Source organism: Ammospiza nelsoni, chromosome 24 (assembly GCF_027579445.1).
Source record: "Ammospiza nelsoni isolate bAmmNel1 chromosome 24, bAmmNel1.pri, whole genome shotgun sequence".
NCBI classification, from domain to species: domain Eukaryota; kingdom Metazoa; phylum Chordata; class Aves; order Passeriformes; family Passerellidae; genus Ammospiza; species Ammospiza nelsoni.
The window spans coordinates 2,653,425-2,673,471 of NC_080656.1; the positions used below are offsets into that span (position 1 = coordinate 2,653,425).

The following is a 20,047-nucleotide window of genomic DNA, read 5'->3' on the forward strand; positions in this document are numbered from 1 at the left end:
TGGCTGCTGTGAGAGTGATACTGGGTGAATGCTAATTCTCCTGGATCCCCTAAATGTGGGAAAAGATTTTTAGGATTCAGGAAAGGGCAGGGACATCCAGGATGGGTCTTGGTTCATCAGCTGATGCTGCTGCCTCTGAGATTTGGTGACCTTGCTGCTGGGCACATCAAGAGCCATGGCTGTGATTTGATACAATTTGTACTAATTCAATTTCTGATTTCTAAACCATCTTTAGATTTTTTTTCCCATATAATTTTCTCTGTTTTCCATATTTATTCTCTATTTTAATTTGCATTTTCTATTTGTAATGCCATCACCCATTGCCTTCATTCCATTTCATACCTGGATTTCCAGAGCACGGATGTGGCACTAGAGGTCAGCCTTGCCTCAGGGTGGGTTTGCAGCTCCAGTTGTGCCCAGGTGCAAGGGAACAGGTTTATGGCTTTCCAAAATCAAGGGCTAAATCAAAATCAAGGGCTGTTTCCAGCATTGCAGCCTCCTCCCTGGGGAGCTGCTTCTCTATTTTCTGTCTGGGTCTTTCAAGGTGTTTCCTTCTTGGGCTTCCAAGGTGTCCTGAGAGCAGCACATCAGTGAGAAGATCAGTGAGAAAATCCTTTTGGGGATTGGAGCTGCTTCATTAGCAGCTCAAATAATTGTCCCAAGTGTTTTCTCTGCGCTGAGGGCAAAAAGGAATAATTAAAACTCAGCCTGGAGCTGCAAATTTGGATGTGAACAAAAGCAAGGATAGCAAAGCACCTCAGTCTGGTCCTTCCTGAGACTCCAAAGTTGTGTCTGCTCTGGGGTCCAAACCCTCTAAAACCTTCCAAGCCTGCTGTAGGGCTGCTTTTCCTGTGGAGCAGCCCATAAATTCTGTAAATAAATATGGCAGGTTAGAATGAAAATACTCTTTTCTACAAATAATAATAATAATTTTAAAAAATATTATTTCTCCTCCTCTCTATTCCAGGCCCACATGGTTTGTGGGTTGATGGAAATGGCTGAGCTCTGTAATGGTTTTGCTGGGTGAGAGCTGCCTTTTGGAATCTCTGTTCCCCCAGGTTTATTCCAGGTGTGGATCATTTCTGTGACCCCTCAGGCTCACCTGGGACAGCTCAGTGCCTTTGTGCACCTCTGGTGTCCCTGTCCCTGACAGCAGCATCCAGAGAGGGAATCCAAAATGTCCAAAAATGAGACAGAGGAGTCCTTTTTGACTTTATTCCAATAAAGGGAGAGGCCATGGGGCATTCCCTGGGGTTTCTCAAATTTTTGGAGGACTCAGCCTCCTCCATCCCATCCTGGGAACAGGATGGAGCTGCCCAGGTGGGAACAGCATCCCAGAGAGGGAATCCATGGATGGATGGAACTGCCCAGGTGGGAACAGTGCAGTGCTGAGTGCTGGGTCACCAATCTCTGCAGGTGAGCAGGAGCTCCTGGTGCTGGGTTTGGCATGGGTGGCACTGGCATCTGCTTCTTCTGAATTCCCGTGTTCTGTTTGAAACCACTATGGAAAAACCTGTGTCTCTCTTCCTCAAACAGGAGAAAGCCTTAAATACTGAGGGGAGTGAGGAGAAGGGGTTTTAGATGCTTTCAGAGGGAATGGAAAGCCTTAAATACTGAGGGGAGTGAGGAGAAGGGGTTTTAGATGCTTTCAGAGGGAATGGAAAGCCTTAAATACTGAGGGGAGTGAGGAGAAGGGGTTTTAGATGCTTTCAGAGGGAATGGACTATCAGCAATCCCAGGACCTGCAGTACCAGCTGGAAAACACCCAAACCCAGGAGTTGTGTTGTTTTTATTCAATCATCCTCAGTCCCTGGAGAGGATCTTCCTTCCTGCCCAGGTGATGGGGAGTTGGGAGAGCGCAGCCTGAACTTTTGGGGGAGAAGCCTCTGATACACCAAGATTTTAGCTAAAACCAACTGCTTGAGTGGCAGTTTGCCCTGCCTGAACCACCTTTCTGTTCTATCTTTGGCCTAAAATTCTCAGATGCTCTATTCTTTGGTGAACTGGAATATCCAAGAGATATGTGAGGTTTATTTTTTGCTCTTTTTGTGTTTTAAAATGAATAACTTTGCATCGCGGTGATGAATAAATGAAACAAAATAACTTGGTGCTTCCTGGAGATGTTTGGGATGAAGGAGGAGGAAGGTGGGAGAAGGAAAATCCACACTGCAGACCAGCTCACACTGATATTTCAATATCAGAGTGAGCAGTGGATTAAGCCTGAGCGAGACAGGCTTTACCTAAAGTGGTTTCTAGACAAAAATCAAAGTAGAAGCAGAATCCACCTCACATCCCTTGGTACATTTCATTATCTGCAGCTGCTCAGAATGTTCCAGAGGCCTCTTCCACCTCCATTCCCTGCTTTCTGTGTGCTGTCCTTCAAGGCACACACCTTCATCCCAAATCCATCCAGCCCAGAGGGACTGCAGGGGTGAGGAGCAGCCAGCCTGGAAGGACAGGAGTGGCCCCAAGGTGTCACCTGGACCAGCTCCTGCCTTCAGGTGTGGGGTTCAAGCAGCTGCTGGCTTGTCCCTGGAGAGAAAAATCCCATCATGTCCTCGAGCAGGAGGAAAACTGAAATAAAAATGTTCTTCCTTCTTTTATGGAGTGCTCTGGAACATTCCTGTACCTGCTGGAAGGGTGAGCAGGGTGTGCTCCTGTGCTCCACAGCTTCTCTGCTCACCTGGGCAGGGAAGGGATGGTTTGGGTTTGGGGTAGGTTAGGGTTAGGTTAGGCTTAGGGTTTGGGTTAGGGTTAGGGTTTGGGTCTGGGTTAAGGTTTGGGTGGGGTTTGGATTTGGGTTTGGGTTTGGGTTTTGGTTAGGGTTTGGGTTAGGGTTAGAGTTTGGCTTTGGGTTTGGGTTAGGGTTTGGTGTATGGTTTGGGGTTTGGGTTATGGTTAGGGTTTGGGTTAGAGGTGGGCTTGGGTTTAGGTTAGGGTTTGGGTTTGGATTTGGGTTTGGGTTTGGGTTTAGGTTTGGGTTAGTATTAGGGTTTGGGTTATGGTTAGGGTTTGGATTATGGTTAGGGTTTGGGTTAGAGGTAGGGTTAGGTTAGGGTTTGGGTTTGGGTTTGTATTTGGGTTGGGTTAGGGTTAGGGTTAGGGTAAGGGTTAGGGCTAGGATTTGGGTCTGGGTTTGGTTTTTGTTTTGGGTTTGGGTTAGGGAAGTGCTGCTGCAGGGAAGTGATGGTTTGGTTTGCAAAGCCTTAGGGCAGGTGATTCCCAGCTGCTCAGAGTGAGGGCTGGGGAGGCTGGGATGGAGATCCAGCTGGTCCATCCCTGTGTTCCAGCCCATGGCACACCCCCAGCATCACAGGACACAGCCTGTCCCGTGCCTGGAGCTTCCAGCAGGTCTCAGCCCAGGCACAGCCAAACCACTCACATTTTCTCCCTGCCTTTCCCCATCAGGAGACAATCAGATGTTCTCCAGGCTGGAGATAAAGCTCCTGCCAGCTTGGTTTGACTCATCCTCCTGAGGAGAGCTGCCAGATGGAGGGGCTGGAGCTCAGGGGCAGCACTGACCAACTCTGGCTTGAAGATCTCCAGTCTGGTGGCAGCTCTGGGAGCCTGTGGCTCTGTGGATGCTGCTGTGGTCTTTGGAGGAACCATCCTGCTGAGCAGAGCAAGGCTGTGGGAAGGAGAAATTCCCTCCCGGCACCTCGCGATGCTCAAGATTCTGTCTCTCTTCCCTTGCTCCTCCACTCCCTGGCTGCCCATTACCAACACCTCTGGGCACGTTGCACTTTGGCCAGCAGACAAAACCCTGATTGCCTCAGCACAGTCAGATGGTTGTTTTGGGTCACAAGCTCAGCTGGAAGGCACACGACTGAGCAAACCACAGCACGGGGATGCACTGGCAGCAAAACGAGCCGGGCTGTGGGCTGTGGGCTGTGGGCCCTGTGCCTGAGGCAATAACTTTGGATTCTGTTTCATACATGCACACATTCTTCAGCTGTGCTTGCATTTCAAAGGGTTTCAGCCTTTGCTGAAATCACATCAAAGCCAGTTTGTCCATGAGAGGCTTTAATTTCATCACTGAACCAAACTGTGGTGCTTGTGGTGCTGATAAATCTGTCCCTCAGCTACAGGTTGCTGCTGAGGACTCTTCACTGCTCTCCAGAAATCCCATCCACAGCGAGATGTTCCCACCTGCCAGGAGCATTCCCTGCCCCAGCACCCTGCAAACACTGCTCTGCTGACCCCTGTGGGCAATCCCATGTACCCCACACAGGCTGTACTGCAGTCTCAGAGCAGGGGATATTGCAGATGTTAACACCTATGGAGTGTGTTTTGGTGCTCAGGGATGAAGGCAGGCTGAGCTCAGGAGTGGAAATTGCCTTTGCCCTCAGCTGGATGAGGGTGGGGTGGGTGGAGAGAGATCCCCCCAGTGTGAATGCAGGAATTGCTGGGGCAGTGTGACACTGGGCTGGCAGGTCTGGAGGTACACAGAGGGGCACAGATCTCAGTGCTAGACACCCCTGGGCTGTGGAAAACATTTATCTTCCCAAATAAATCTGGGAACTAAGCCCTCAGCTGCCAAATAGCGGGTTCCCCTCTGTACTGAACTGTCCCAAATACCAGCACGGAGCAGAGGATGGAGGGCTGGAATAGCTGACCTTTAAAGGTCCTTTCCAACCCAAACTGTTCCATGACTCAATGATTCTATGACCTTTTATCTTCCCTGCACAGCCTTGTGCACTCCAGAGGCCCCATCCCTGTGGGGTCACAGAGCTCCATCCCTTCACTTAGAGCAGGGTACAGAAAAGCTGGAGAGTGGCAGGAGGGAGCCTGGCAGGTGGGAGCATCCCTGGGGGCTTCAAAGTTTCCCTCTGCTGCAGGAATAAAAGTGAAGAGGGTCTCCTTCCACTCCATCCCATCCAACAGCCCAATCCTATCCTGTCCTACCTCCCCCCATCCCACCTTATTCCATTCCCATCCCATCCCATCCTGTCCCATCCCACCCTATCTTACCTCACCCCATCCTAAAGCACCCCACCCTTTATTCCATCCTGTTCCAACCTCAGCATCCCATTCCATCCTACACAATCCTGTTCCAACCCCAGCATCCCATTCCATCCCACACAATCCTGCTCCAACCCCAGCATCCCATTCCACCCCACACAATCCTATCCCACTCCTCAATCCTGTCCATCTCACCTCATCTCATCCCACCCCTTATCCTGCACTATCTCACCTCACTCCATCCCAAAGCACCTCACCCTTCATTCCCTCCTGTTCCAACCTCAGCATCCCATTCCACCCCACACAATCCTGCTCCAACCCCAGCATCCCATTCCATCCTACACAATACCATCCCACTCCTCAATCCCGTCCATCTCACCCCATCTTATCCCACCCTCTATAGCACCCTATGTCAAACCCACATCCCATCCCATCTTATCCCACCGCATCTCAAACCCAAATCCCACTCCATCCCATGCATCCCACTCCATCCCACTCCATCCCATGCCATCTGAAACCCACACCCCACCCCATCTGAAACCCACATCCCACTCCATCCCATGCCATCTCAAACCCACATCCCACTCCATCCCACTCCATCCCACGCATCCCACCCCATTTCAAACCACATCCCACCCCATCCCACGCACCCCACTCCATCCCAGGCATCCCACCCCATCCCAAACCCACATCCCACCCCATCCTACCCCATCCTACTCCATCCCATCCCAAACCCATATCCCACCCCATCCTACCCCATCCCACCCCATCCCACCGCACCGTTCCATCCCCTCCCGTCCTGCCGCCGGTGCCGCGCCCCCGCCCCGCTCCGCCCCGGGGAGGCGGCGGCAGCCCCGGGCGGAGCGCGGTTCTCTCCCGGCTCCGCTCGGCTCCTCGGCCGGCCCCGCTCGGCCCCGCTCGGCCCCGGCCCCCGCCCCGCGGTGCCTGCGGCGGGGCCAAGCCGCGCCCCGCTCCGCCGCTATAAGAGCGCGGTGCGCCCCGCGAAGCAGGTACCGGCGGGGCCGCTCCGCTCCTCCAGCCTCCGCGGGTCCAGGAGGAGGAGGAGGAGGAGGGAGGAAGGGGGGGGCCGGGCGCTGCTTTCTCCCCCCCGCGCCTCCCCCGAACCCCGATGCGGCCGGCCTGAGCAGCCGGGACGATGCTGCCGCTGCTGCCGCTGCTGCTGCTGAGCGCGGGGGCTGCCCCGGAGCCCGACTCGGCGCTGGTCACCCCGCTGCGCCTGGACCCCGACATCAACGGGCCCGCTTACTTCAGGGGCGGCCCTGCCGAGCCCCCGCGCGGGGGGCAGGCGGTGGTGATCCAGCTCTCGGCGTTCGGGGAGGATTTCTACCTCCACCTCTCCCCCGACGCCCGCTTCATCGCGCCCGCCTTCGCCGCGCACTACCTGGGGGCGGCCGCCCGCCCGCTGCCCGCGCTCCGCCACTGCTTCTACTCGGGGGATGTCAACGCCGACCGCGAGTCCTTCGCCGCCCTCAGCCTGTGCGGGGGGCTCCGCGGCGCTTTCGGCTACCGGGGAGCCGAGTACCTGATCAGCCCGGTGCCGGGGGGCGCGCCCGGGGGGCTCCACCGCCTGCAGCGCCGCAGCCCCGGCCGCCCCGTCGGGGCCGGAGCGCCCCGGTGCGCCGTGGGCTCCGGGCTCACCCCCGGCGTGCTGCAGGCGCTCGACAAGTACCGGGGGCGTGCGGGGGGCAAAGGCGGCCGCGCCAAGCGCTTCGCCTCGGTCCCGCGCTACGTGGAGACCTTGGTGGTGGCCGACGAGTCGATGGTGAAGTTCCACGGGGATGACCTGCAGCACTACCTGCTCACCCTGATGGCCACGGCCGCCCGCCTCTACAAGCACCCCAGCATCCGTAACCCCATCCAGATCTCCGTGGTCAAGTTCCTCCTGATCGGGCAGGATGACAAGGGGCCCAAAGTCACCAGCAACGCCGCCCTCACCCTGCGCAACTTCTGCGCCTGGCAGAAGAAGTGGAACAAGGTCAGCGACAAGCACCCCGAGTACTGGGACACCGCCATCCTCTTCACCAAGCAGGTGGGTGCAGGGGGGCCCGAGGAGCTGCTCCCCCCGGCACGGAGCACTGGGCTGAGGTGTTCTGCCACCTGTGTGCATGCTGGGGGAGGTTGTACCTGTGCCTGTCCCTGTTTCCCAGGGAACCTCCACTCTCAGATGCTGGGTGGGGGGGCCAGAGGCATGGGGCAAGCAGACTTGGGCCAGCCTTGCTGTCCCCTGGGCAGGTTTTGGCTAGCAGCCTGGAAAAATCCCTGCCATGGGGTGAGTGAGGCCAGGAGGTGTCCACAGGCAGAAACCTGCTGCTCCATCTCCTGCCTCCATGCAGGAGCTTGGCAGCGAGTGCCCTGCGGCTCCGAGTGCGCCCTGAAATGAGAGGTCTGAGCCCAGAAGAGGAGGAGCATGGTCCTGTTCCCCCTCCCCAGCTGGGAAGAGCTCACAGTGCCACCTGCCAAGAAAAAACCTCTCCCTGCTTCCTCTGACTCATGCCTGAGGTTCTCCTGAGAACCTGGACCTCTCCTCAGCACTGGCTGCGCTGCGTGGAGCCGGTTCAGGGCTGGAAGTGAAGCACCAGAGATCAGCCAGCACTCCAGCCCTCGAGTGGGGGAGAGCAGAGAGCCACTGCCCCCAGTGCTGTGGGCTGGCTACATCCCTGGGGTGGGAGAGAGGCTTGGAGCTGCCTCTGGCAGGGCTCCGTGGTGATGTGGCGTGTGGGACGAGCTCTGCATCCTCCCACCCCCACAATCTGGGTGACACCAAAGCTCCCACAGCCTCTCCCCACTGTTCCTCCCTCCCTGTAGTCCTGTCTCAGTGTGGACATCAGTCCAGTGCCTGCATCCCAAAATCCCTGATGGGATGGGAGGAGGATGAGCCCGGCTTGGAGGGGTCAGTCACGTCTTATCTTGGCTGCAGCAGGCTTTGGCAGAAAAGGCTCCTTGCATTTTCTCCTTCTACTATCCCTGCCCAGATGTTTTTGGATTAGGGACAGGTGAGGAACTCCCCTCAGCAGCAGGGAGACCATTCCCAAAATTTTTTTTCCAGGTCAAGCATTTGTGGTGGGTGGGAAGGATATAGCATCCAGCTCAGTCCAGCTGTCCCTAGCCTGGGCTCAGCAGGGGCTGGAGCAGGACTGAGCTGTGCAGGACGTGTAGGATCTTGTCCTGTGTGTCCTCTTGTCCTCCCCGCCCCGGGCCAGCTGTAAATCCTCGGGGAGCACAGGCAGGATGGAAGGCCAGGCTGCTGGAGCAGCTGACAGAGGAGGACTCTGCTGACACCTCTGCTGACACCAGGCAGCTCCACCTCTGGTGGAAGCCCCGTGAGGTCACTGGAGCTGCACGTGGGACAGAGCCGGTCCCAGCCATTCAAAAGATGTGGATCACGTCTGGGCTGCATTTTTTACACATTGCTAAACCATCCATTCCTGAAATCCCAAAGCAAGCTCAATGCAAAGGCACATGGTCAGGGAGACATCTGCCTTCCTTGAGTGCATCCATCTGTGGTCCCCTGACATCCCAAAGCTTATCTTCCTGCCAAAAAGCTGTTACATAAGCCCCCGACTTAAATTTCACCTCCAGCCTGGTTGATAGGCAGTTTTCACTGTGATGATGAGCTGCTGACGAATGGGGCTCTCTTTTACTGCTTGGATTTGCTCCCTTCCAACACTGAATGATGGATTTGCCTTTGGGAAGCTCAGTCCTGATCAGCTGGAGGGTGCAGATTCCCTTCCTGCCTGAGCCACTGCTTGTTGGAGGGTCCTGCAGAGCTTCAGCTGCCCTCCTGGAAATATCCCTGCACACCATGGCAAGGGGCTTGTCCATCCTTCCCACCCCTCCTGGACCTCACACCGGCTGCACATCTTTGCTTGCTGTAAAACCAAAGGGAAGTTGCATGAAGGAAGATCTGGCTGCAGCCTGGCACCGGTGGGAATTTGGAAACTGCAGCTCAAGCCTCAGCTTTTTGGAGTTGCTTTGGATGCACACAGGAAGCCTCTGTGGCAGGGAGAGATCTTATGATTCTGAGCAGGTGAATTAATGCTCAAGGATCCCCCTGACTGACCTGTGGAACGTCTTGAGAAGCTCACAAGGGATGATGAGAAGCCTTGGGAGGTGCCATGCAGGAAGGTCAGGCTGTCAGAGTGCTGATGCACTGAGCAGGTTGCTTGCAGCTCCTTGGGAGACCAAGGGTCCTCCCTGTACCTGTGCCAGCAGAGGGGACACCAGTGACAGAGAGCAAAGGCAGAGCTGGCTCCTTGCACGGTGCTTTCCACCTTAAACCTCTAATTTCTCTCTGCTCCCCTCCTGAGCAGCCTCAACACTGGCAAGGCTGAAGGAGGTGTGCAGGTGGGGGATCAGGACCTGTCATTGAAGCCCAGAGATGCTGCCTGGCACACCCAGGCTGTCCTGAGGAGGCTGTGGTGAGGGAAAAGCCCCCAGAGAGCTGCTGGTGGTGAATCCCAGCGAGGCTCAGAGCGAGAAGTGGGTCAGTGTGTCAGTGCAGGTGTTGGGCTGGGAGCCAAGGCTCGCTGTGCTGGCGAGGAAAGAACTCTTCAAAGAGCACTGAGAGCTCTTCAGAGAGCACTGAGCAGGGAGCTGTGGGGCTGGGACATTCCTCCCCACGCCTCATCCTCGCCCCCAAACCCCCAGTGCTGGCCAGAGCATTTTGCATTTTCTCCTTCCATTATCCCTGACCAGATGTTTTTGGATTAGGGACAGGTGAGGAACTCCCCTCAGCAGCAGCGAGACCATTCAAAATCAGAGCATGGGCAGGGGCTCCTGGGCAAGCTGCACCCCTGGGTTGCCTCAGGGTGGTGCTGCCACTGGGTCTTGGTGTGTTTGGAGTCTGGGACTCTGCCCCTGGGCTTGCCAGCACCGTTAACCAACCTGTGCCCAGCAGTGGTGGCACTGCCAGGGCAAGGTGGGGCTGCCACCTCTTCCTCTGGGATCAGGGATGCAGCAGGGCCCCAGCTGGGCAGGGAAACTGCAGAGCAAAGTGCTGAGCTCAGTTGTGTGCTGGGGTTTTCCACCACCAGAGCAGACCCAGACGTTTCTTCACGTCACCTCTCTGGAGATGCCTGTCCTGCTGTGGCCCCAGGTCTCCTGTTAAAGCCATCTCAGGCCCGGCTGGGGCTCTCTGAAGTCATCAGGGCTGTGATTTACCCACGGCTGAACCTGCCTGCGCGGGAATGCCTGCAGCTTGGAAACCTTGCTGGAAATATTGGCAGAGCAGCTCCTGTAGGATTCTGAGCAACCCAGGCGCTTTGGCTGGGCGAGTGCTGAGCATGAATCACACTTATTTATAGCATGGGAGCGCCCAGAGAGTCCCTTACTTTTCTTTTCATGTGGAAAACAGCTCCGTGCCCGCTGCATGGCCTCCCTGGCAGCCCTGGGGCAGCACCCAGGGAGGGGAGGATGCTCCAGCCCTCCCAAAGCCAAACCACACCCAGCAGGGGAAGGGGGCACGTGGGACAAGGTTGCTGCCAGGCTGCAGTATTGGTGTGTCTTAAATGGACTTTTTTTTTAGCACGAGCACCTGAAAAAGGGCAGATCTGCCCATGATGAGACCCTTCCCAGCCTCTCTGCTGGCAACATCTATGTAGGATGTCTTCAATGTGGGGGTGGAAGCCTGGGCTGGTTCCTCCAACACCCCAATTCTATCCTGTCCCACTCCCCCATCCCACCTCATTCCATTCCCATCCCACCCCATCCCATCCTGCCCCTTATCCCATCCCATCCCATCCCATCCCATCCCATCCCATCCCATCCCATCCCATCCCATCCTTTATTCCATCCTGTTCCAACCCCAGCATCCCATTCCATCCCACACAATCCTGCTCCAACCCCAGCATCCCATTCCTGGGCTGGTTCCTCCTGGGCCGGTTCCTCCTTTGATCAGCTGGGCTTGGTTGCTCCTTGAAGGATGGCTGCAGAGTGTCTTAGAGAGGCAGGAGCACCTTCTTTAGCCTTGGAAACCTCTGGACCTGGTCCAGGGCTTTCTTTTTCCTTGGAAGAAGCCGAGAAATGAGATTGAGAAGTGGCTCAACCCTTCAGGCCACATGTGTTCCCATCCCACCTGGGTCTAGTCCTTGAGCTCACACTTAAGACCAAGTGAACCAAACTGGCTCATCTGTGACAAAACCAGCTCCACCCTGGCCGGAGGAGCTGTTTGGGTAGGAAAAGCTGTTGCTGAAGGCAGGGCAGGGTGCTACACACATCCCTGGTGCAGGGTTCAGTGCAAACACAGGGTTGCAGCCTGGGCTGGGTCAGGACTGAGGTGTGGTTTCCACCTCTTTGGGCTTTCTTCCCATCAGGAGCTCCCCGTGGTGGCCAGGGATGAGGTGGGAAAGGAGAACAGTGCCACACCTGTGCTGTCCCCTGTGCTAACCCCTTCCCTGTGTGCCTGGCAGGACCTGTGTGGTGCCACCACCTGTGACACGCTGGGCATGGCAGACGTGGGCACCATGTGTGACCCCAAGCGCAGCTGCTCCGTCATCGAGGACGACGGGCTGCCCTCGGCCTTCACCACTGCCCACGAGCTGGGTAAGGCTCCCGCCCTCCTCTTCCTCTCAGCAGCACTCCCAGGGTTCAGACTGCCCTGGTTTTGGCCTCTGGGAGATGAGACAACAGGTGGTACCTGGTGAGGCAGAGTAGAAATTTTCTAGAGTAGAAATCTATTTTGATTTAAGTAGAATGTACATCTTTAAGTATGTAGCTTCTGACTGCAAAAGCTTAGGCTCAAAGAAACTGCTTCAGTGAAAGACAGATAAAAGGGAAAGAGACAGAGAGTGATAGAGAGGGACAGAGACTGCTGTGAAGCAAGTCAACTTGACCGAGAAATTCTTCCTGATAAAGAAGAACTAGCAGCAAATGTCATGCAAAATTCGTAAAAATGAATATGCATGAATTTCAGTTATCGTGAAATTGTATGCATATGTATTTGAGAAGGAGATTAAAAGAGACCTGAAGTTCCCAGAGGTACCCATGTCATTTTAAGAAAATGATTCCCACATGCGTCCAGTGCTGTAATAAACACACCAGCTTTACAACTTTCACAAAAGTTGTGGAGTTTTGTTTATCTCCACAAAACACTGGTGATAGGGAAACTCTGCCTTTCCCCCTGAGCCAGATGGGAAAGGGCTGCTGAGGGAGCTGAAGGAGCTTTGCTCTCATGGTTGCTCCCACAGCTGGGTTTCCAGGATTCAGGAGCCTGAAATAACAGGCAGAGGGCACACCTACCTCTGTGCAGCTGCTGAAGTCACCTGTCACCTTCTCTTCACAACTTCCCTTGCCCTTCCTTTCCCCTGTGCTTTCCACGTGCATGAGGCATCTGGGAGAGGGCTGGAATGTTTGCTGGCTCTTCTGGGCTGTCCACAGCTGTAATCCTTGTGGGTCTGCCCCACTCCATGTCTCAGTCTCTGCTGAAAGAAGCTGGGGGGGTTCCTGCTCTCGTGCTGTGCTAGGTTATTCATGCTGCCTCCCTTATCCCACCCCCAGGGCACGTGTTCAACATGCCCCACGACAATGTGAAGGCCTGTGAGGAGGTCTTTGGCCGGCTGAAGACCAACCACATGATGTCCCCCACCCTCATCCAGATCGACCGTGCCAACCCCTGGTCAGCCTGCAGCGCTGCCATCATCACTGACTTCCTGGACAGTGGCCATGGTGAGCCCTGCTGTGCCCCTCACCCCCTGCCCGTGTCCCTGTCCCCTGGGAACAGGGTCCAGCCCTGCAGGTCCTTACTGGGAAAAGATGGTTGGCTGTAGAGCTCTTCCTCTTTTGACTCTGCAAACAAATTCAGAAGGAAATGGGAGGTTGGCAGCATTTCTGTAGTGTCCAGACCTCCTGGGTGTCCCCAGCAGTGACATCTGCACTCAGGCTGCTGGCAGAGCTCTAAGGAATCACCAGGGGATGGAATCATCTGCGTCTGGGATACAGCCCAGGTTGAGGGCATCCCTGGGCTAGCTTTGGCCCAATCTCTCCCTCATCTCCCTGCAGCAGTGCCTTCCCTCCCCACCCTGGTCCCTACAGCCCCCAGGAGCTGACAGACCCTCTCCCACTCCTGCAGGGGACTGTCTGCTGGACCAGCCTGCCAAACCCATCCCTCTGCCCGAGGACCTGCCGGGCACCAGCTACAGCCTGAACCAGCAGTGCGAGCTGGCCTTCGGGGTGGGCTCCAAGCCCTGCCCCTACATGCAGTACTGTGCCAAGCTGTGGTGCACGGGCAAGGCCCGCGGGCAGATCGTGTGCCAGACCCGGCACTTCCCCTGGGCCGACGGCACCGCCTGCGGCGACGGGCGCTTCTGCCTCAAGGGAGCCTGCGTGGAGAGGCACAACGTCAGCAAGTACAGGGTGAGTGACAATGCTAGGAACCTGAAACACCCCAAAACCAGGTCACTCAGTGAGTGCAGGTTGAGTGCCAATGATGGGAGCCCAGAACAGGTCACTCAGTGAGTACAGGGTTGAGTGCCTCTGCTGGGAACGCAAAAACAGGTCACTCAATGAGTGCGGGATGAGTGCCTCTGCTGGGAACCCCCAAACACCCCACTCAGTGAGTACAGGATGGGTCCCTGTGCTGGGAACCCCCAAACACCCCACTCAGTGAGTACAGGATGGGTCCCTGTGCTGGGAACCCCCAAACACTCCACTCAGTGAGTAGAGGATGGGTCCCTGTGCTGGGAACCCCCAAACACTCCACTCAGCAAGTACAGGGTGAGTGCCTGTGCTGGGAGACACAAAAACACCCCACAGGGTCACTCAGTGAGTACAGGGTGAGTGCCTCTGCTGGGAGCCCCCAGATTCCCCACTCAGCAAGTACAGGGTACACATTGCACTTGGGGCTATAGTCTGGTTGAGGTGTTAGGGCATAGGTTGGACTCGATGATCTTAGAGATCTCTTCCAACTTCCTTATTCAGTCATTCTGTTTGTGGGCAGTTGGAGGTTTTCCTTGAGAAGAGATGGCTCCAGGTGTGGGGATGATGGGTGTGCAGGGGTTGGAGGTTTTCCTTGTGTAGGAATGGCTCCAAGTGTGGAGATGATGGGGTGTGCAGTGGTTGGAGGTTTTCCTTGAGAATGGAATGGCTCCAAGTGTGGAGGTGATGGGGTGATGGGTGTGCAGCAGTTGTAGGTTTTCCTTGAGAAGGAATGGCGGTGATGGAGTGAAAGAATGAGGATGATGGGTGTGCAGCCCCTCAGGCTGTCCCTCCCTGCAGGTGGACGGCGGCTGGGCCAGGTGGGCGCCGTACGGGCCGTGCTCCCGCAGCTGTGGTGGCGGGGTGCAGCTGGCCAGGCGCGAGTGCAGTGACCCCGTGCCAGCCAACGGGGGCTCCTACTGCGAGGGCATCCGCGTCAAGTACCGCTCCTGCAACCTGGAGCCCTGCGCTGCTGCCGGTAAGGCCTGGGGCTCAGCTGTAACCACCCCAGAAAACCAAAGCTGGAGGTGCAGGCTGGTGCCCAACACCAACTCTCTGTTGTTTTCAGTACCAGGGAAGAGCTTCCGTGAGGAGCAGTGCGAGGCTTTCAATGGCTACAGCCACAGCACGAACCGCCTGACTGCCTCTGTCTCCTGGGTTCCCAAATACTCCGGTGTCTCGCCCCGGGATAAGTGCAAGCTCATCTGCAGGGCCAACGGCACCGGCTACTTCTATGTGCTGGCACCCAAGGTTGGTGAGAGACCCCCAGGGTCAGCGCCTGGACTGTGGGATGGCTCCAGTGCCCCTGGAGATGAATTGACTTTCCTTGTCTGGTGGGTGGATGGTGTTAGGTGAGGTGCCACCAGTGTGGTATGAATCAGCTTGGCACTGGAGCTGGTCCATGGAGGGTCTTCCTCTAGAAGATGACATTTTTACCTCTTGTAAAGGTGCCTCTGGCGTATTCCTGTGGTCCTGGGATAGAGGATGATAGTTTGGGTACTGGGGATGCAGTGGCAGAGTGGACATCCAGACATAGGACTGAGTGGGATGGTGTTGGCAGTGTCCCCTGTGCAGCTTGTTCCCTGCAATGGAAAGGGCAGGAAATTCTGTGGATGGGAGAAAAGGGATGTAGTCCCATCTGTCTCTTCTCAGAGACCCCAAAATCCTGCCTGCAAAGCAGAACATGAGCAAAGAGTGACATGGTGCCTGCTGGAATCTCCTCAGGAGCTGTCAGATGGATTGGGGTGGGATGGGCACAGCTGGGAGGCCTTGGGTGGGGTGTGAGAGGGTAATGCAGCAGCTTGTTTTTCTCACCTGGTTTAGGTTGTGGATGGCACCCCTTGCTCCCCAGACTCCACCTCGGTCTGTGTCCAGGGCAAATGCATCAAGGCAGGCTGTGATGGAAAATTGGGCTCCAAGAAGAAGTTTGACAAATGCAGCGTCTGCGGAGGAGACAACAAGAGCTGCAAGAAGGTCTCAGGCTTGTTCACCAAACCCATGTGAGTGTTCATTTATCATGTGTGCTTCCCCAACTCCCAGCTCTCTGTTTTGGTGTGGGGCATGCAGGATTGTGGAGATGGTGATGGGATAAATCCATCCTGAGCCAGATCTGCTGGTGCTCGTGCACATCACTGCACAGACACCTGGCCTGGCTCTGAAGGAGCACCACAACACATTTAATGTCCTGCTGACTTCTGCTGATGGAGTGCTGTTGAGCCAGAGGGGCTGAAGCATCTTCCTGTAAGTGGGTGACATCAGCCTATGCAAAACTCAACGCAGCAAGGAAATTCAAACTGGTCCTCACAGGAAGAAGACAAAAGGGGTGGGAGGATATCAGGGCTGAAGTAATTCCCCATGTCACAGATAGGAGCTGATTGACATTTCCCAAATGTTTTCTCTTCAGAGACATTTTGGGTAATTGAATCATTACTAACACTTTTATCTTTACATGGTGGTTTCCCTCCCTGGCAAGCATTTTTCACAATAGAAGATTTCTATCTATATCATATTTGGAATAACATTGATTTGCATAGTGATTTCTTTTTTCTGCATCTTGGGCAAAGGTTTGGCGCTTTCTCACTTTTTGCTGGTTCTGGACAGTTTTTCTTTCATGTGTTCATATCTTTTTCACCTGAAGTGTGGTCTGTGCATTGTTTTCTGTGCCTGGTGTCCTGCCCCAAAGTCTCCCCCCTGCCCCAGCCTGCAGAGCAGGCTTTGCCCCTGAGCAAGGCAGTCCTATGCGGATAGCTCAATCCCTCTTGGAGACAGTGTGTCCAAATACCCAGGCCACTCCTAGCCGTGGGTACCTTAAGCAAGCTAAGTGGGTTTTAGCTCTTTAGTGACTATCAGCTCTCTTATGATTTCAGCTCTTTGCTTGCTAAGGCACCAGAGGGCTAGGGGAAGAAGCAGATGAGAGAGAGAAGGAGAGGTCCTGATGGTTCCACAGTGATGGGTTTATTGAGGGGTCTGTGGAGGGTTCCAGCTACGGCTTTTCTTCTCCCGAATGGGCTAAACCAGCCCCTTTTCATAGGGTACAGAGGGATCTAAATTTGTCCAATAGTAGGGGTTAGGGGAAAGTGACCTATGGGGTCACAGAGATAAGCTAGGGTCCGAGCAGCAGAAGACAGGAGCTTATTTTGCTGTCTCATCATGACTCAGCAATTCCTACTGTTAAGTCTCAGCCCTCCACTGGGTCTTAGCCAATTCTGCTACACTGCCCTGCCTGCTCTTCCCTTTCAGGCATGGCTACAACTTTGTGGTGGTGATCCCCGCGGGCGCCTCCAACATCGACATCCGCCAGCGGGGCTACAAAGGCCTCGTCAGCGATGACAACTACCTGGCGCTGAAGAACGCGCAGGGCAAGTACCTGCTCAACGGCCACTTCATCGTCTCGGCCGTCGAGAGGGACCTCATGGTCAAGGGCAGCGTCCTGCGCTACAGCGGCACCGGCACCGCCGTCGAGAGCCTCCAGGCCTTCAAACCCATCCAGGAACCCCTGACTCTGGAGGTGCTCTCTGTGGGAAAGATGACCCCTCCCCGCGTGCGCTACTCCTTCTACCTCCCCAAGGAGAGCAAGGAGGATAAATCCTCCTACAAGAAGGAGGGCAAGACCCCGCCGGACCTCAACAACAGTGTGCTCAGCCTGTCCAACCGCCTGGACGGCGGCAGGCCGAGCTACAAGCGGCCCTCGTACAAGTGGGCGGTGGGTGGCTGGGAGGCGTGCTCTGTCACGTGTGGCGATGGCTTGCAGAAGCGCTCCGTGGCTTGCCGCGACTCCTACGGCCAGCCGGCCGCCGAGTGCGACGCCGCGCAGCGACCCGCCGACGTCCGGCTCTGCGGCGAGCCCTGCCCGGCCTGGGAAGCTGGACCTTGGTCTTCCTGCTCCAAGAGCTGTGGTCGGGGTTTCAAGAGACGGGCGTTGAAGTGCGTGGTGCCCACTGGGCGCCTGCTGCCCCGGGAGAGTTGCAATTTTCGGAGGAAGCCGCAGGAGCTGGATTTCTGCACCTTGAGGCCGTGCTGAGCAGGTCAAGGGGTGCCTGCGAGGAAGGGCGTGTGCCAGAGGTTGGGAGTGGGGGAGATGTCCATAGCACATAGCAAAAGGGGGAAAAATAAGAAAAAAAACTGGGAATAAAAAGGGACCTGGGTGTGGGGACAGCCCCGCGCACCTGGGAGAGAGGGCTTTTACCAACCAGGTCGCTTGGAGACAGAGCGGGAATGAACATCTACCTCGAAGCCACTGGACGACACGGAAACCACCGGTGGAGGCTGGGAACTGGGGGGACAGATGGAAGCGAGGAGGATCATCCCTGCCTGTGATGATCTGCAGTACAGGCAGGGAGAGGCCCCTAAATTGCACAGATGAAGCCTCCCCCCACCTTCCCAGGACCAACCCTACCTCCCTTCTCCCTGGACTCCCCCAACACTCATGCTAAATGGGACCAAAAGGATTTACCAATGCAACGACCACCGGTGCGATGAGGCACTGGGACTGATGCCTCCAGGGCTTGCTGGTGGGGACTTCGTTGTCCCAGCAGCATCCCTGGGCCAGGCTGGAAGGTGGTGGCTTTATTTTCATTCTCTCCTCATGTTTATGACCTGACCAGTGTAAATTTTATGGTGCTTAACTCTGTATTTTTTTAACCTCCTTCCTCCCCTCCTGGTGGGTGTAAACCTTGCATAGTAGGGCTGGTGTTATTCCCAGGGGATCTCACCAGCCTGAGGTTTCCTATGGTGCTTTGGGATGGGGCTGTGTGAACATCTGGATGCTCCTTTACACTCTGTTCCACCTGAAGCTTTTCAGGGCTGAAAGGGATCACAGTGGACCTGAGGTTTGAGCTGTCATTCCAAAAAAGCAGCAAGCAGCTGTGCTGTAGTTCCACAGGGTCAGACACAGCCCCCCCAGCCACTGAGACTTTGCTTTGCTCTGGAAATGGTGCTCAATGGGACCAGTATGTCATGCCCAGACATCCCATAGCCTCCAGCCTTTAACCAGGCTGGGATATTTTTTCCTCTGTGTAAAGCCTGCCTGAGATATCCTGAGCTCTATCAGAGCTGGGGTCACTACCCTGGCATCCCTAAGGAGCTGAGGGAGAGGGAGATCAATCTGGGTCTTTGGCTTTCCTGAGGAAAAAAGGGGCTCAGTGGGGTTCAGGCATGCAGGGAATGAGGGACTGTCAACCCTCTTGCTGCTGCAAAGCATCTACAACCATTTCCCCCCTCCAGTTATTCTGGGCTTGTTCTGTGCCTCGGGGGTTATTCTGCACCTCTGACGGTTTTGTAGCATCATGCCTGTTGTGTCAGAGGCTGTTTTACCTCTCCCAAACCCCATTCATCATTGAGGTCTCTTGCTCAGATCAAATCATCAAGGCACCATTGAATTTTTTGCTTTGTCACTGATGCAGGTGCCTCAATCAACGAGCTGTGACTGTGAGCAAGCCAAAGCTTCTGGGTCAAGCTGTGCAGTCACTGGGATCAGCAGAGAGGTATTTTAGGGGTCAGACACAGATTTTGGGTAGGCAGAAGATGCCATCTCAGCAAATAAAGGCTTGGAGCCTGCCATGCTTGTTGGAGGTCCAACAAGGAAACTCCTCTGCCCCTTGGGTGGCTCCAGGAGGTCTCCAGCTGTGGGCAAGGTGAGAATGACAAGAAATGGGACAGGTGGCACGAGAGTTCCCTTCTTAGGCCTTTGCAGCTGCTCACAAACTCCTTGTGACAGTATTTGTGGGCTCAGCCTCCCTGGGGATCCTCCTAGAGGATCCATCTGATGCCTCTTTCAGCACAATCATGTTTTAGGTCTCCACGCTGCTCCACAGAGCCAGGAGCAGATGTTGTGGTTGCTCTGCACAGCAGGGAACAGGAGTTAATGTTCTTAGGAAATCCCTTCCAGGTCTCCATTCCCATGAACATACCACCCATTTTCTGGGGGTTTTCCTGCATATCTGAGCCCGCTGCGCTTCCCTCTGGGGACAGAGCTCTGAGGAGCTGCCCTTTGGTGTCCTGCCATGCCACAGCTGCTTTCTAAGCCACCGAGAAATTGTCAGCCTGGTTGCTGAGGAGGGGAGGGATTGCCCGTGTGAGGTTCTTCTGCTGAGGGTGCAGCAGGAGGACGGAGATGCCGACAGTTCTGGCTGCTTTGTGTATACCATGTATACTGAACATCGATCTCTGCTGTTTGTGCGTCAGTAGCAAACCTGAAATAAATCTGTATTTAAAGTTACCCCTGGGGGGACACGCTCCTGCAAGGGTTGTTTTGTTGGTGGCTGTGGGGTGTTCTTTGTGTTATTGTGAGCCTGAGCCCTTTAGAGTGTCAGCTCATCACCTAAAGAACAAAACTGGCGCCTTTTTGGGCTTTCCTAAAAACAGAGACAAAATTAAGGGAACAAAAAGCAGTTATATTTATTGAATGGTCTGCAGGTACATTTCAGGCAGACAAAACCCACCCAAAAAATGGACAATGAGTCACAGCTTTCACACTTTTATAAGTTTGGTCCATTTGCATATTGGGGGTGAATCTGCCAATTCCAGCTTCAGCTAATGAAGTCATTGACCCCAAGTTTGCTGCCCCCAACTCCCTTTTGTTTCCATCTCTGGGCCCTGAGGCAGTGAGGTGTCCTTGATTGCCAGGCCTGGAGAGGAATTGTTGTGTCTGCCCAGA

The 20,047-nt window shown here is 55.3% G+C and overlaps 1 protein-coding gene across 1 annotated transcript; it reads left to right on the forward strand.

Annotated features, from left to right (window-relative positions):
* Positions 1-6,118: 6,118 nt before the first annotated feature.
* On the forward strand, positions 6,119-19,609 carry ADAMTS15 (ADAM metallopeptidase with thrombospondin type 1 motif 15). Its single transcript, XM_059488483.1, has 8 exons — positions 6,119-7,012; positions 11,391-11,523; positions 12,478-12,645; positions 13,049-13,332; positions 14,194-14,371; positions 14,462-14,643; positions 15,217-15,392; positions 16,633-19,609. The coding sequence occupies exons 1-8, from the start codon at positions 6,119-6,121 to the stop codon at positions 17,411-17,413; spliced, it is 2,796 nt and encodes a 931-aa protein (XP_059344466.1). The 3' UTR covers positions 17,414-19,609.
* Positions 19,610-20,047: the final 438 nt, after the last annotated feature.